Source organism: Petromyzon marinus, unplaced genomic scaffold, assembly GCF_048934315.1.
Source record: "Petromyzon marinus isolate PM22_M1 ecotype Great Lakes invasive population unplaced genomic scaffold, UKy_Petmar_22M1.pri1.0 PM_Scaffold_17, whole genome shotgun sequence".
Taxonomy (NCBI): domain Eukaryota; kingdom Metazoa; phylum Chordata; class Hyperoartia; order Petromyzontiformes; family Petromyzontidae; genus Petromyzon; species Petromyzon marinus.
In genome coordinates, this window is record NW_027423135.1 from 973,037 (window position 1) to 990,684 (window position 17,648).

The following is a 17,648-nucleotide window of genomic DNA, read 5'->3' on the forward strand; positions in this document are numbered from 1 at the left end:
GTGTGTCAGTGTGTGTGTGTGTGTCAGTGTGTGTGTGTGTGTCAGTGTGTGTGTGTGTGTCAGTGTGTGTGTCAGTGTGTGTGTGTGTGTCAGTGTGTGTGTCAGTGTGTGTGTGTGTGTCAGTGTGTGTGTGTGTGTGTCAGTGTGTGTGTGTGTGTGTCAGTGTGTGTGTGTGTGTCAGTGTGTGTGTGTGTGTCAGTGTGTGTGTGTGTGTCAGTGTGTGTGTCAGTGTGTGTGTGTGTGTCAGTGTGTGTGTGTGTGTCAGTGTGTGTGTGTGTGTCAGTGTGTGTGTGTGTGTCAGTGTGTGTGTGTGTGTCAGTGTGTGTGTGTGTGTCAGTGTGTGTGTGTGTGTCAGTGTGTGTGTGTGTGTCAGTGTGTGTGTGTGTGTCAGTGTGTGTGTGTGTGTCAGTGTGTGTGTGTGTGTCAGTGTGTGTGTGTGTGTGTCAGTGTGTGTGTGTGTGTCAGTGTGTGTGTGTGTGTCAGTGTGTGTGTGTGTGTCAGTGTGTGTGTGTGTGTCAGTGTGTGTGTGTGTGTCAGTGTGTGTGTGTGTGTCAGTGTGTGTGTGTGTGTCAGTGTGTGTGTGTGTGTCAGTGTGTGTGTGTGTGTCAGTGTGTGTGTGTGTGTCAGTGTGTGTGTGTGTGTCAGTGTGTGTGTGTGTGTCAGTGTGTGTGTGTGTGTCAGTGTGTGTGTGTGTGTCAGTGTGTGTGTGTGTGTCAGTGTGTGTGTGTGTGTCAGTGTGTGTGTGTGTGTGTCAGTGTGTGTGTGTGTGTCAGTGTGTGTGTGTGTGTCAGTGTGTGTGTGTGTGTCAGTGTGTGTGTGTGTGTCAGTGTGTGTGTGTGTGTGTGTCAGTGTGTGTGTGTGTGTCAGTGTGTGTGTGTGTGTCAGTGTGTGTGTGTGTGTCAGTGTGTGTGTGTGTGTCAGTGTGTGTGTGTGTCAGTGTGTGTGTGTGTGTCAGTGTGTGTGTGTGTCAGTGTGTGTGTGTGTCAGTGTGTGTGTGTGTCAGTGTGTGTGTGTGTCAGTGTGTGTGTGTCAGTGTGGGGAGCGGTAGTGTAGCGGTTAGCGCGCTGCGCTATGAACCTGGCCACCCGGGTTCGATTCCTGCTCACGGCCAACACCAGTGACGATTATCTGAACCGGTCCCGGGCCTCCCCTAGGTCGACTCAGCCTCAAATGAGTACCTGGTGCGGTGTGTAAACATCGTCACTAGGGAGACAAAGGCGGTCGGGCGTGGTGCTGGCCACCCACCCCCTCGTGTACCGTTCCGGCCTTCATAGGTGCTCGCTAACAGCACTTGCCCCTACAGTCTTTTAAGGCTATACGGGGGATCTTTGTCTTTTATCTTTGTGTGTCAGTGTGTGTGTGTCAGTGTGTGTGTGTCAGTGTGTCAGTGTGTGTGTGTACGTGTGTGTGTGTACGTGTGTGTGTGTACGTGTGTGTGTGTACGTGTGTGTGTGTACGTGTGTGTGTGTACGTGTGTGTGTACGTGTGTGTGTGTACGTGTGTGTGTGTACGTGTGTGTGTGTACGTGTGTGTGTGTACGTGTGTGTGTGTACGTGTGTGTGTGTACGTGTGTGTGTGTACGTGTGTGTGTGTACGTGTGTGTGTGTACGTGTGTGTGTGTACGTGTGTGTGTGTACGTGTGAGGAGCGGTGGGTGTAGTGGTTAGCGCTACAACCTGGCGACCCGAGTTCGATTCCCGCTCACGGCCAACACCGGTGACGATTATCTGAACCGGTCCTGGGCCTCCCCTAGGTCGACTCAGCCTCAAATGAGTACCTGGTGCGGTGTGTAAACATTGCCACTAGGGAGACAAAGGCGGTCGGGCGTGGTGTTGGCCACCCACCCCCTCGTGTACCACAGTGCCGGCCTTCATAGGTGCTCGCTAACAGCACTTGCCCCTACAGTCTGTTACAGGCTACACGGGGGATCTTTGTCTGTGTCTACCTTCACAGGCGCTGCTGCTACTCGCTACTAACAGCACTTGCCCCTGCAGTCTGTTAGAGGCTACACGGGGGATCTTTGTCTGTGTCTACCTTCACAGGTGCTGCTGCTACTCGCTACTAACAGCACTTGCAGTCTGTTAGAGGCTACACGGGGGATCTTTGTCTTTTTGCGTGTGTCCGTGTGTGCGCCAGCAGACAATTGCTTAGAGCGTCACGTGGGACGTGTTGAACAATCATCAGGCATGTGCAGCGTGGAACGAGTTAACGTCCACTGTGTTTGCATGGTGAGGAGTGAATTGGTGCACGCAGAGAGGCGAAGCAGCGTGGTGGAGATTGTGGTGTGGTGGTGGTGGTGGAGGTTGTGGTGGTGGTGGTGGAGATTGTGGTGTGGTGGTGGTGGAGTTGGTGGTGGTTGTGGAGTTGGTGGTGGTGGTGGAGGTGGTAGCGGAGGTGGTGGTAGAGGAGGTGGTGGTGGTAGCAGTGGTGGTGGTGGTGGAGGTGGTGGTGGTGGTGGAGGTGGTGGTGGTGGAGGTTGTGGTGGTGGTGGTGGTGGAGATTGTTGGTGTGGTGGTGGTGGAGTTGGTGGTGGTTGTGGAGTTGGTGGTGGTGGTGGAGGTGGTAGCGGAGGTGGTGGTGGTAGAGGAGGTGGTGGTGGTAGCGGTGGTGGAGTTGGTGGTGGTGGTGGTGGAGGTTGTAGTGGTGGTGGTGGAGTTGGCCGTAAGCGGGAATCGAACTCTTTGCCGGGTTCGGAGCGTAGTGCGCTAACCGCTGCGCCACCGCTCCCCCAACACCCCCACTCCCTCCCCCCCACTGCTTCCCCCCACTCCCTCACCCCACCCCCACTACCCCGGAGTCTGATGGCTCCATTCATTGACTCCCCGTCGAGATTCTCTGTGCAGGGCGGGGAGTTGGGTAAACCACGCGAGCACGGACAGACACACACATACATACACACGTATACATACACACACATACATACACACATACACACAAATACACATACATACACACATACACACACATACACACATACACATACATACACACATACACATACATACACACATACACACATACACATACATACACACATACACACAAATACACACACATACACATACATACACACATACACACACATACACATACATACACACATACACACACATACACATACATACACACATACATACACACATACATACACACATACACACACATACACATATACACACACATACACACATACACATACATACACACATACAATAACAACAACCGCCATTCGCCACTAAGTGGCGGTGACGTCACCACGATGCTTGTGCCAGGCTATGTGCACCCTGGGGCCACGTGAAGTGTCGAACGCCCGCTGGCAGGAGGTCACGGGGCAGACCCAGGTGCCACGGGTCGACTGACTGAGATGACTGGCTGATGCACCACCTGTGCCCCCTACTATGCCAACCTGCTGTGCTTTAGCCACCCGGCGCTCCGCTCGTTGTTGTGAGCGTCGCTCCTCCGCCCTCCGTTGTTGTTGGAGGGCGACTACCTCCAACTGCCCAGTAGCATCCTTCACGAGCCTCCTCCACAGAGGCTGATCTTGACACCGCTGGTACCAGTCATCGGCAAGTCCACTCAGCTCCACGTCCTCCTGTACCACATCACTCCATCTCTTCTCTAGCCCGTGCCGCGCCCGCTTAGCCCCCTCAATCCGGCCGAACAAAAGCTGTTTCGGCATGCGGCGCTGGGCATGCGGGCTACATGACCCAGCTATCGCAGCCTTGCCCGCCGGAGGAGCTCACCGATGGGACCTTGCCCAGATCTTTCAAGGATTTGTGAGCTCCTCACACAATCCAGTCTGGTTAAACTCAAGATGGATCGTAGGCAGGCCAGCCTAAATGTTTCTAACCGGCGAAGATGTTCCATTAGGGGGGTCCACGTTTCGCAAGCGTAGAGAAGGGAGGGAATTACCGTGGCTGAGAAGACCTGAAGCTTAATGCGGAGCGACAGACCAGGTAGCGTCCACACAGCGTTACGCAACCGGTAAAAAGATATTGCCGCTCGACTGATTCGGAGTGAGACCTCTGCTGTTAAACTGGAGTCGGTCATAAGCACACTTCCCAGGTATGGGAAACTCTCCACTCTCTCCACAACTGCCCCATCACCGATTGGGAGTTCCCATCACCGATTGGGAGTTGTGGGGGTGGAGTGTCCGATGGTACAAAATACCCAGGCAGGTGCTTAGTTTTGGTGGGGCTGATGGTAAGGCCCCATCTCTTAGTGGCACGCTCCAGTCTCAGCAGCAGCATCTCCAACTCCTCCTCTGAATGAGCAGCTATTACCAAATCATCAGCATACATAACGTGGTTGAGCAATAGGGAGCCATCCCTTGACCGCACCCGGGCATCGATCAGCCTCCCATTATATCTGTAGCATATGGAGATTCCCCGGGTACAGCTATTGAAGGCTTCACGAACTACGTGGTCGAAATAGATGTAAAATAATGTGGGAGCTCTGTCGCACCCCAAGGTGTACAAGGAAAGGCTCTGACTCCCGGCCACGTAGTTTTACCCGGGCCCGCTCACCATCATGAAGGTCCTTAATGATCGTGAGCAGAGGCTCAAGTTCTCCAAAAGCACGAAGAACAACCCAGAGCCCAGGCCTATTGATGGTATCATAGGCCTTGACCAGGTGAATAAAGCAGAGATGTAGGTCTTGCTGGAATTCCCTACACCTCTGCTGTAGCAGACGGACAGAAAATATGGCATCTGTGCAGGACCGCCCTTTCCTGAAACCGCATTGGGGCTCCGCAAGCATCTCCTCAGCGTGCCTGGCAAGGCGATGTTGAATAATCCTTGCCAGGACCTTTCCCGGCACACTGAGGAGTGAGATGCCCCTGTAGTTGTTACAGTCTGTGCTGTCCCCCTTCTTAATGAGGGGGACCACCAGGGCATCCTTCCAATCCTGCGGAACCCGTCCAGTGGTCCAGACTGTTTTTTTATGTCATGTAGGGCAGTCTGTGCACAAACGCCACCCTCCCTCAGCATTTCGCTTTGAAGATAATCTCTGCCCGCTGCCTTTCCTGGTCTCAGACTCTGGTTCGACTTCAGTACTTCCTCAACAGATGGCACCTCAGCCCGCCACTCACAGGGGGTGACTTCTTCTTCCAATATTTGAGGCACCGCAGCCTCAGCAGGGTCATCCCCATTTTGTGCCTGGGGCTTACAGCTTCCCACACCTCACCGCCATGCTCCCACGCCCCCTTAATTCTTTTGTTCAGAAGAGCCATACCCTGCTGTTTTGCAGTCTCCTGCCCCGAGTAGAGGACTGTCCACCCCTCATGGTGGCAGGAGCCAGAGCCGGTCCACCGGACCTCCTGAATGCCACAGAGATCCAGGCGGTACCGGTCCAGCTCCCGACAGAGGAGTGGCAGCCTCTCCTCTGCAGTGAGCGTTCGAACATTTTACGTGGCCATCCGTAGTGGCTTTTCGTTGTTTCTGGAGGAGCCCCGAGGGTAAAGATTCAATCTCCTGGCTCCACCAGATGGGGTTTGGCCAGGAGACGTCATAGACACCTGTCCCCCCGGGGCCTCCGGCACAAGCTTATTAGTTAGATATTTCCGTCGTGGTTTAGTGGTAATTTATTGAAGGTGGAGGGGTTACCAGCCCTTCGCACCGGTCCAGAGCCCCCATTTAGCCACTGTGGTGGTCACAGACGCCATGAGGGGAGAGGCCAATCGGAATTGGCCCTCCCCCCCACAGCACTGTCCACAACAGAGTTGCCCGTCCGGAGACACACACACACACGGAGACACACACATATACAGACACACACACACAGACACACACAGACATACAAGCACAGAGACACACACATATACAGACACACACAGACATACACACACGGAGACACACACATACACAGACACACACACACAGGCATACACACACACACAGACACACACACACGGAGACATACACACACACGGAGACACACACGCACACATACACACATATACACAGACACACACACACACGGAGACATACACACACATGCACACGGAGACGCACACATATACATACACACACATATACACATACACACGGATACACACATATACTTACACACATATATACATACATACACACATAAACATAAATACACCCACGTATGCACATATACACACACACACGTATGCACATATACATACACACATATACATACACATGTACATACACACGTATACACACTTACATACACACATATACACATATACATACACATATATACATACAGAAAAAGACAAAGATCCCCCGTGTAGCCTCTAACACAATGTAGGGGCAAGTGCTGTTAGCGAGCAGCACCTATGAAGGCTACCGGCACTGTGGTACACGAGGCGGTGGGTGGCCAGCACCACGCCCGGCCACCTTTGTCTCCCCCAGTGGCGATGCTTACTACACACCGCTACATCAGTACATAATTTTAGGCCGAGTCGACCTAGGGGAGGCCCAGAACCGTGTCAGATAATCGTCACCGCCGGTGTTGGCCGTGAGCGGGAATCGAACTCGGGTCGCCGGGTTCGTAGCGCAGCGTAGCGCTAACCACTACACCCACCGCTCCCCACCTATACACATATACAGGACACACACACACACACATAGCCATACAGAAACATCTAATAATAATAATAATTTAAAGGTACATAGCGACCTTAAACAATCATTGTCAGGGCGCTAAGTGTATACACACACACACACGCATACATACAAAGACAAAGAACCCCCGTGTAGCCTTAACAGACTGTTGGGGCAAGTGCTGTTGGCGAGTAGCGCCTACGAAGGTCGAGTGAGTTGGTGCAATTTCATTCGCTCGAGTGATGTCGTGCAATTTCATTCGCTCAAGTGATGTCGTGCAATTTCATTCACTCCAGTGAAGTCGTGAAGTTTCACTCACTCGAGTGATTTTGTGAAATTTCATTCCCTCGAGTGATTTGGTGAAATTTCATTCGCTCGAGTGATTTAGTGAAATTTCATTCGCTCGAGTGATTTGGTGAAATTTCATTCGCTTGAGTGATTTGGTGCAATTTCATTCGCTCGAGTGATGTCGTGCAATTGCATTCAATCGAGGGATTTGGTGAAATTTCATTCGCTCGAGTGATGTCGTGAAGTTTCACTCACTCGAGTGATTTTGTGAAATTTCATTCCCTCGAGTGATTTGGTGCAATTTCATTCGCTCGAGTGATTTAGTGAAATTTCATTCGCTCAAGAGCACCCTTCATCGGCGCTGCCGCTGAGTGCGAGCAGCACTTGCCCCTTAGGCACGCGAAGGCTACACGGGTCACCTTTATCTTTGCTGAGCGCAGCTGATTCACTCAGGGACATCCGCGATTACGGCATTCGCGTTTCATTCCTTCAGCTTTTTAAACTTTCGTTCGCGACGTTTCAATCGGCCGATCATCTCATCCGGTGACTTTCATTCCGCGACTGCGTTTCTTTGAGTCCGCTGATGTCGTGAAATTTCATTCTCTCGAGTGAAGCCGTGAAGTTTCATTCGATCGAGTGATGTCGTGAATTTTCATTCTCTCGAGTGATGTGAATTTCATTCACTTCAGTGATGTGAAATTTCATTCCCTCGAGTGATTTGGTGCAATTTCATTCGCTCGAGTGATGTGAAATTTTACTCACTCCAGTGAAGTCGTGAAGTTTCATTCACTCGAGTGATTTTGTGAAATTTCATTCCCTCGAGTGATTTGGTGCAATTTCATTCGCTCGAGTGATTTCGTGAAATTTCATTCGCCCGAGGGATGTCGTGCAATTTCATTCGCTCGAGGGATGTCGTGTAATTTAATTCACTCGAGTGATGTCGTGAAATTTCATTCACTCCAGTGAAGTACTGAAGTTTCATTCCCTCGAGTGATTTCGTGAAATTTCATTCGCTCGAGTGATTTTGTGAAATTTCATTCGCTCGAGTGATGTCGTGCAATTTCATTCACTCGAGTGATGTCGTGCAATTTCATTCACTCCAGTGAAGTCGTGAAGTTTAATTCCCTCGAGTGATTTCGTGAAATTTCATTCGCTCGAGTGATGTGAAATTTCATTCGCTCCAGTGAAGTCTTTAAGTTTCATTTTCTCGAGTGATTTTGTGAAATTTCATTCCCTCGGGTGATGTCGTGCAATTTCATTCACTCGAGTGATGTCGTGAAATTTCATTCGCTCGAGTGATGTCGTGCAATTTCATTCACTCGAGTGATTTGGTGAAATTTCATTCGCTCGAGTGATTTAGTGAAATTTCATTCGCTCAAGTGATTTCGTGAAATTTCATTCGCTCGAGTGATTTGGTGCAATTTCATTCGCTCGAGTGATGTCGTGCAATTTCATTCACTCCAGTGATTTGGTGAAATTTCATTCGCTCAAGTGATTTGGTGAAATTGCATTCCCTCGAGTGATTTGGTGAAATTTCATTCGCTCGAGTGATTTAGTGAAATTTCATTCGCTCAAGTGCTTTCGTGAAATTTCATTCGCTCGAGTGATTTGGTGCAATTTCATTCGCTCGAGTGATGTAGTGCAATTTCATTCACTCGAGTGATGTCGTGCAATTTCATTCACTCCAGTGAAGTCGTGAAGTTTCACTCACTCGAATGATTTAGTGAAATTTCATTCGCTCAAGTGATTTCGTGAAATTTCATTCGCTCGAGTGATTTGGTGCAATTTCATTCGCTCGAGTGATGTCGTGCAATTTCATTCACTCCAGTGATTTGGTGAAATTTCATTCGCTCAAGTGATTTGGTGAAATTGCATTCCCTCGAGTGATTTGGTGAAATTTCATTCGCTCGAGTGATTTAGTGAAATTTCATTCGCTCAAGTGCTTTCGTGAAATTTCATTCGCTCGAGTGATTTGGTGCAATTTCATTCGCTCGAGTGATGTAGTGCAATTTCATTCACTCGAGTGATGTCGTGCAATTTCATTCACTCCAGTGAAGTCGTGAAGTTTCACTCACTCGAGTGATTTTGTGAAATTTCATTCCCTCGAGTGATTTGGTGAAATTTCATTCGCTCGAGTGATTTAGTGAAATTTCATTCGCTCAAGTGATTTCGTGAAATTTCATTCCTCCGAGTGAGTTGGTGCAATTTCATTCGCTCGAGTGATGTCGTGCAATTTCATTCACTCCAGTGAAGTCGTGAAGTTTCACTCACTCGAGTGATTTTGTGAAATTTCATTCCCTCGAGTGATTTGGTGAAATTTCATTCACTCGAGTGATTTAGTGAAATTTCATTCGCTCAAGTGATTTCGTGAAATTTCATTCGCTCGAGTGATTTGGTGAAATTTCATTTCCTCCAGTGATGTCGTGAAATTTCATTCACTCGAATGATTTTGTGAAATTTCATTCCCTCGAGTGATTTGGTGAAATTTCATTCGCTCGAGTGATGTCGTGCAATTTCATTCACTCGAGTGATTTCGTGAAATTTCATTCACTCCAGTGAAGTCATGAAGTTTCACTCACTCGAGTGATTTTGTGAAATTTCATTCCCTCGAGTGATTTGGTGAAATTTCATTCGCTCAAGTGATTTAGTGAAATTTCATTCGCTCAAGTGATTTCGTGAAATTTCATTCCTCCGAGTGAGTTGGTGCAATTTCATTCGCTCGAGTGATGTCGTGCAATTTCATTCGCTCGAGTGATTTCGTGAAATTTCATTCCCTCGTGTGATTTGGTGAAATTTCATTCGCTCAAGTGATTTCGTGAAATTTCATTCGCTCGAGGGATTTTGTGAAATTTCATTCCCTCGAGTGATTAGGTGAAATTTCATTCGCTCAAGTGATGTTGTGAAATTTCATTCACTCCAGTGATGTCGTGCAATTTCATTCACTCGAGTGATTTCGTAAAATTTCATTCCCTCGAGTGATTTGGTGAAATTTCATTCGCTCGAGTGATGTCGTGCAATTTCATTCACTCGAGTGATTTCGTGAAATTTAATTTACTCGAGTGATGTCGTGAAATTTTATTCACTCCAGTGAAGTCGTGAAGTTTCATTCGCTCGAGTGACTTGGTGAAATTTCATTCACTCGAGTGATTTGGTGAAATTTCATTCACTCGAGTGATTTGGTGAAATTCCATTCCCTCGAGTGATTTGGTGAAATTTCATTCCCTCGAGTGATTTGGTGAAATTTCATTCGCTCCAGTGATGTGAAATTTCATTCACTCGAGTGATTTTGTGAAATTTCATTCGCTCGAGTGATTTGATGAAATTTCATTCGCTCGAGTGATTTGGTGAAATTTCATTCGCTCGAGTGAAAATGAATGAAAAATCTCTCCGGTCAATAATATTTGACCCCCCCCCCCCGGTTTACAGCGCGCGAATAACTGAACCCGTTCCTGTTCCTCCCCTAGGTCGACTCAGCCTCAACCCCCACGCTCGCAAATTCATTCCTCACCCTCCACGTTCGAACACAAAAATCGATGAATGTTCCACCCCCGTGTCGCACACGACGCCCTTAAACAATTAACACCGCTCGCATTAACACAGCCGATTCGCTTGGAGATCTCAGCATGTGTGTGTATGTACACGTGTGTGTGTGTACACGTGTGTATGTACACGTGTGTGTGTACACGGGTGTGTGTGTGACGCGTGTGTGTGTGTATGCGTGTGTGTGTGTTTACGTGTGTACACGTGTCTGTGTATGTGTGTGTACACGTGTGTGTACACGTGTGTGTATGTACACGTGTGTGTGTGTGTACACGTGTGTGTATGTACACGTGTGTGTGTGTACACGTGTGTGTGTACAAGTGTGTGTGTACACGTGTGTGTATGTACACGTGTGTGTGTGACGCGTGTGTGTGTGTATGCATGTGTGTGTGTACACGTGTGTGTGTTTACGTGTGTACACGTGTCTGTGTGTGTGTGCACGTGTGTGTACACCTGTGTGTGTGTACGCGCGTGTGTGTGTGTGAACGTGTGTGTGTGTACACGTGTCTGTGTAAACGTGTGTGTGTGTACGCGTCTGTGTGTGTACACGTGTGTGTGTACGTGTGTGTGTGTAAACGTGTGTACACGTGTCTGTGTGTGGTGTGTGTACACGTGTGTGTACACGTGTGTGTGTGTGTGAACGTGTGTGTGTTTGTGTACACGTGTCTGTGTAAACGTGTGTGTGTACTCGTGTTTGTGTACACGAGTGACACGTAAGTGTGTGAACACGTGTAACACGTGTGTGTGTGTGTGTGTACACGTCTTACGTGTGTGTGTGTGTATATACACGTGTGCATGTACGAATAACATGTATGTGTGTACGCGTGTTACACGTGTGTGTGTGTGTGTGTGTTTGTCGTTCGCTTAGGCCCGGCGTCTGCGAATGAATAACTGAAGTGCCCAGGATAATGGACTCCGAGGAATGAATCAGGAGTGGCGATTGGGGATTGAATAACGAAGGAATTAAGCCCACGTGGTGAAGAATTGAAGTTGAACTGGCGATCAAGTAAAGGACTGAGGATTGACGTTCGAGAGAACGACTCCATTGTCACGACGTAAAGACGCGAGTGAGTGGGTGGGTGGATGAGTGGGTGAGTCGGTGGGTGAGTGAGTGGGTGGGTGGATGAGTGGGTGAGTCGGTGGGTGAGTGAGTGGGTGGGTGGCTGAGTGGGTGAGTCGGTGGGTGAGTGAGTGCGTGGGTGGGTGGATGAGTGGGTGAGTCGGTAGGTGAATGAGTGGTTGCGTGAGAAGGTGTTTTGGTGAATGAGCGAATGCGGTGGTGGGTGAGTGGGTAGGTTAGTTGGTGCTTGGCCGAGTGAGCCAGTGGGTGAGTGGGTGAGTAAATCGGTGGATGAGTGGTTGAGTGAGTGGATGATCACTCAGTGGATGATTCATTTGACAGGGACAGTGTGTCCGTGTGTCGAGGGGGCGAGTGAGGGATTCAGTGAGTGACTGGGTGAGTGAGCGAGCGATCAGGTGAGTGAGCGATCAAGTGAACGAGCGAGCGACCAGGTGAGTGAGCGAGTGAGCGACCAGGTGAGTGAGCGAGTGAGCGACCAGGTGAATGAGCGAGTGAGCGATCAGGTGAGTGAGCGAGTGAGTGAGTGAGCGAGCGATCAGGTGAGTGAGCGAGCGAGCAATCAGGTGAGTGAGCGAGCGAATGAGCGAGTGAACGAGTGAGTGAGCGAACGATCCGGTGAGTGAGCGAGCGAGCGATCAGGTGAGTGAGCGAGCGATCAGGTGAGTGAGCGAGCGATCAGGTGAGTGAGCGAGCGAATGAGCGAGTGAACGAGTGAGCGAGCGAGCGAGCAATCAGGTGAGTGAGCGAGCGAGTGAGTGAGCGAGCGAGCAGCGCAACCTTGAGTGACCGAATCAATAATTCCCGTGATCACCGAGTGACTGCTGTAAAAAGAATCGAGGACTGGCTGAGTAAGCGACCGAATGAACGACTGACTGAGCGAACGACTGATTGAATAACTGAATGAGCGGACGACTGACCGAGCGATCGACTGAGTGAACGACTGACTGAGCGATCGACTGACTGAGCGAACGACTGACTGAGCGAACGACTGACTGATTGAATGACTGACTGAGCGAACGACTGACTGAGCGAACGACTGACTGATTGAACGACTGACTGATTGAATGATTGACTGAGCGACTGATTGAATGACTGACTGAACGACTGATTGAATGACTGACTGATTGAATGACTCGGCCGCCCGCCAGTCGGGGCCCGTGGCTCCAGGCGCCCTTCGAGGTCACCTCCCCGCTATGACCCTGCTGCTGGGCCGTGCCCACGTGTTCACGTCTCTGGGAGGTCATTGTCGCGAAGACCACCACCACCACCAGCAGCTCCTCCTCCTCATCCACCTCCTCCACATCTCCTCCTCCTAACCCACCTCCTCCTCCACGTCTCCTCCTCCTAACCCACCTCCTCCTCCACGTTCTCCTGCTCCTCCTTCTCCACGTCTCCTGCTCATCCACCTCCTCCACGCCTCCTCCTCATCCACCTCCTCCTCGACGCCTCCTGCTCCTTTTCTTCCTCATCCACGCCTCCTTCTCCACCACCACCATCTCACCATCAACATCGTCTTCAACATCCTCACACGACCATCAGAGTTCACGTCTTTTTCTCCAAGCCCTTCACGCTGGACGCAAGTGTTCCACCACCACCACCACCACCGTCACCACCACCACCACCGCTACCGCCACCGCCACACGTCTTCTTCACGGCCCAACCGCAGATGATGTCGCCCTACCTCAACCCCTGTCTGTCGCCTCTGGCCGGCGTGGCCGGAGGGGAGGCGATGTTCAGGGGCAGTCGGCGCCACGTGGAGCAGCCCTCGGGAGCTGCCCCAGGCATCTTCCCTCCCAGCTTCTACCCTTCTGCTCACCACCACCACCACCAGCAGCAGCAGCAGCAGCATCATCAGCAGCAGCAGATTCACCATCATCAGCATCATCAGAGTCCAGGGTTGGTCATGCCCGGTCTGCACGAGTCTGCTGCTACTGCTGCTGGAGTCTTTGGTGGTGGTGGTGTTGGTGGACTTATTGGTGGTGGACACTTTCGACTTCCACTGACTAAAGACGATTACCTCCATCCATCTGACCTCAACCACCACCTCAGCCACCAGCAGCAACTCCATCACCAACTCCACCATCAACTCCACCACCCATACGCCCACCACCACCACCAGCATCATCATCATCATCAGCAGCAGGAGCAGCATCATCATCAGCAGCAGCGGAGCATCGATTACGATGGTACAGGGTCGGTACATCTTCAATACCACAGCCACCACGCTAACCATGGCTACGGGACTCTGAGCATCATAGCAGCAGCAGCAGCCCACCACCATCACCACAACAACCAACACACAGGAGGAGGTGGTGGTGGTGGTGGTGCCTTCTTCAGATATCTGAGACAGCCCATCAAGGAGGAGCTGATTTGCAAGTGGGCAGACAAAGGGTGCGGTGATGGTGGGGTGCGAGATAGCGATCATCAGCAGCACAGTCAGCAGCAAAATGGTCATCAGATAGATCAGAATCATCATCATCAGCAGCAGCAGAATCAGGATGGTCATCATCATCATCATCAGAATCATCATCATATCAATTCTGCTCACCATCCAAATCATCATCATCATCAGCAGCAGCAGCAGAATGGTGATGACGACCATAATCATAATCGCCATCAGCACGGCCACAATCAAAACCTCCACCATCAACAACAACAACAACATCCTCACCATCATCAACATCATCATCATCGTCGTGAAGGAGGGACAGGTGAAGAGGAGGTGGCTGCAAGTTATCGTCGGTGTAGCGGCGGTGGTGGCTGTGACAGCTGCGGTGGGACCTCGTGTGTCAGTAGTGGTGGTAGTGGTGGTGGTAGTGGTGGTGGTGGTAGTGGTGGTGGTAGTGGTAGTGGTGGTGGTAGTGGTGGTGGTGGTGGTAGTGGTAGTGGTGGTGGTAGTGGTGGTGGTAGTGGTAGTGGTGGTGGTAGTGGTGGTGGTAGTGGTGGTGGTGGTGGTGGTGGTAGTGGTGGTGGTGGTGACAGGACCGGTGGCAACGGTGGTGGTAGCTCCAGTGGCAGTTTCATTGGCGGTGGTGGCATCGGTGGTGATGGCGGTGGTGATGATGGCATCGGCGGTGGTAGCAGTGGCATTGGTGGTGGCATAGGCGGTGGTGGTGGTGCAATCGGTGGTGGTGGTGGCATTGGTGGCGGTGGTGGTGGTGGCATTGGTGGTGGTGGTGGTGGCATTGGTGGTGGTGGCATTGGTGGTGGCATCGACGTCGGCGATGGCGGCGGCGCCGCGTGCGGGCGGACCTTCTCCACGATGCACGAGCTCGTGACGCACGTGAGCGTGGAGCACGTGGCCTGCGGGGGCGGGGCTTACGGCCCCGCCCAGCTGGAGCAGCTGGAGGAGCGGCAGCAGCAGCAGCACCACGTGTGCCGCTGGCAGAGCTGCCCGCGAGCCGGCAAGCCCTTCAAGGCCAAGTACAAGCTGGTGAACCACGTGAGGGTGCACACGGGCGAGAAGCCCTTCCCGTGCCCCTTCGCCGCGTGCGGGAAGGTGTTCGCTCGCTCCGAGAACCTCAAGATACACAAGAGGACACACACAGGTGAGGAGTGGGTGAGGGGGTGAGTGAGTGGGTGAGGGGGTGAGTGAGTGGGTGAGGGGGTGAGGGGGTGAGTGAGTGGGTGGGTGAGTGAGTGAACGTGTGGGTGGGTGAGTGAGTGAACGAGTGGGTGAGTGAGTGAGTGAACGAGTGGGTGGGTGAGTGAGTGAACGAGTGGGTGGGTGAGTGGTTGAACGAGTGGGTGAGTGAGTGAACGAGTGGGTAAGTGGGTGGGTGGGTGAGCGGGTGGGTGGGTGAGTGAGTGCACGAGTGGGTGGGTGAGTGAACGAGTGGGTGAGTGGGTGAACGAGTGGGTGGATGAGTGAGTGAACGAGTGAGTGGGTGAGTGAGTGAACGAGTGGGTGGGTGAGTGAGTGGGTGAGTGAGTGGGTGGGTGAGTGAGTGAACGAGTGGGTGGGTGGGTGAGTGGGTGAGTGGGTGGGTGAGTGGGTGGGTGGGTGAGTGAGTGGGTGAGTGAACAAGTGGGTGGGTGAGTGAGTGGGTGAGTGAACGAGTGGGTGAGTGGGTGAGTGAGTGGGTGGGTGGGTGAGTGAGTGGGTGAGTGAGTGAACGAGTGAGTGGGTGAGTGAGTGAACGAGTGAGTGAACGAGTGGGTGGGTGAGTGGGTGGGTGGGTGAGTGGGTGGGTGAGTGGGTGGGTGGGTGAGTGGGTGGGTGAGTGGGTGGGTGGGTGAGTGGGTGGGTGAGTGGGTGGTTGGGTGAGTGGGTGGGTGAGTGGGTGGGTGGGTGGGTGAGTGGGTGAGTGGGTGAGTGGGTGAGTGGGTGAGTGGGTGAGTGGGTGAGTGGGTGGGTGGGTGAGTGGGTGAGGGGGTGGGTGGGTGAGTGGGTGGGTGGGTGGGTGAGTGGGTGGGTGGGTGGGTGGGTGAGTGGGTGGGTGGGTGGGTGAGTGAGTGGGTGGGTGAGTGGGTGGGTGGGTGGGTGAGTGGGTGAGGGGGTGGGTGGGTGAGTGGGTGAGTGGGTGAGGGGGTGGGTGGGTGAGTGGGTGAGGGGGTGGGTGGGTGAGTGGGTGGGTGAGTGGGTGAGGGGGTGGGTGGGTGAGTGTGTGGGTGAGTGGTGCCATCCAGCGCCATTATTCAGCCCACACCGGGCCCCTCTCGGGCCGGTACTCCACCCATAGCCCGTTGACATCCAGCGATGTCACTGCACCACCATCATACACCACCATCATACACCACCATCATACACTACCATCATACACTACCATCATACACCACCATCATACACCACCATCATACACCACCATCATACACTACCATCATACACCACCATCATACACCACCATCATACACCACCATCATACACCACCATCATACACTACCGTCATACACCACCATCATACACCACCATCATACACCACCATCATACACTACCATCATACACCACCATCATACACCACCATCACCACCACCATCATACACCACCATCATACACTACCGTCATGCACCACCATCATACACCACCATCATACACCACCATCATACACCACCATCATACACCACCATCATACACCACCATCACCACCACCATCATCACCGCCATCATGCACCACCATCATACACCACCATCATACACTACCATCATACACCACCATCATACACCACCATCATACACCACCATCATACACCACCATCATACACCACCATCATACACCACCATCATACACTACCATCATACACTACCATCATACACCACCATCATACACCACCATCATACACCACCATCATACACTACCATCATACACCACCATCATACACCACCATCATACACCACCATCATACACCACCATCATACACTACCGTCATACACCACCATCATACACCACCATCATACACCACCATCATACACTACCATCATACACCACCATCATACACCACCATCACCACCACCATCATACACCACCATCATACACTACCGTCATACACCACCATCATACACCACCATCATACACCACCATCATACACCACCATCATACACCACCATCATACACCACCATCACCACCACCATCATCACCGCCATCATGCACCACCATCATACACCACCATCATACACTACCATCATACACCACCATCATACACCACCATCATACACCACCATCATACTCTACCATCATACACCACCATCATACACCACCATCATCACCACCATCATACACTACCATCATACACTACCATCATACACCGCCATCATACACCACCATCATCACCACCATCATACACTACCATCATACACTACCATCATACACCACCATCATACACCACCATCATACACCACCATCATACACCACCATCATACACTACCATCATACACCACCATCATACACCACCATCATACACTACCATCATACACCACCATCATACACCACCACCATCATACACTACCATCATCACCACCATCATACACCACCATCATACACCACCATCATCACCACCATCATACACCACCATCATACACTACCATCATACACCACCATCATACACCACCATCATACACTACCATCATACACCACCATCATACACTACCATCATACACTACCATCATACACTACCATCATACACTACCATCATACACCACCATCATACACCACCATCATACACCACAT

At 51.4% G+C, this 17,648-nt stretch overlaps 1 protein-coding gene across 1 annotated transcript in view; it reads left to right on the plus strand.

The window, feature by feature from the left end:
* The window catches only part of LOC142922782 (uncharacterized), a 45,336-nt gene that overhangs the window by 12,718 nt on the left and 14,970 nt on the right, over positions 1-17,648 (plus strand). Inside the window, exon 2 of the mRNA XM_076063686.1 lies at positions 11,271-15,031. Coding sequence (XP_075919801.1) covers positions 13,150-15,031 — 1,882 coding nt within the window. The 5' untranslated portion in view covers positions 11,271-13,149. The remainder of the gene's footprint in view (positions 1-11,270; positions 15,032-17,648) is intronic.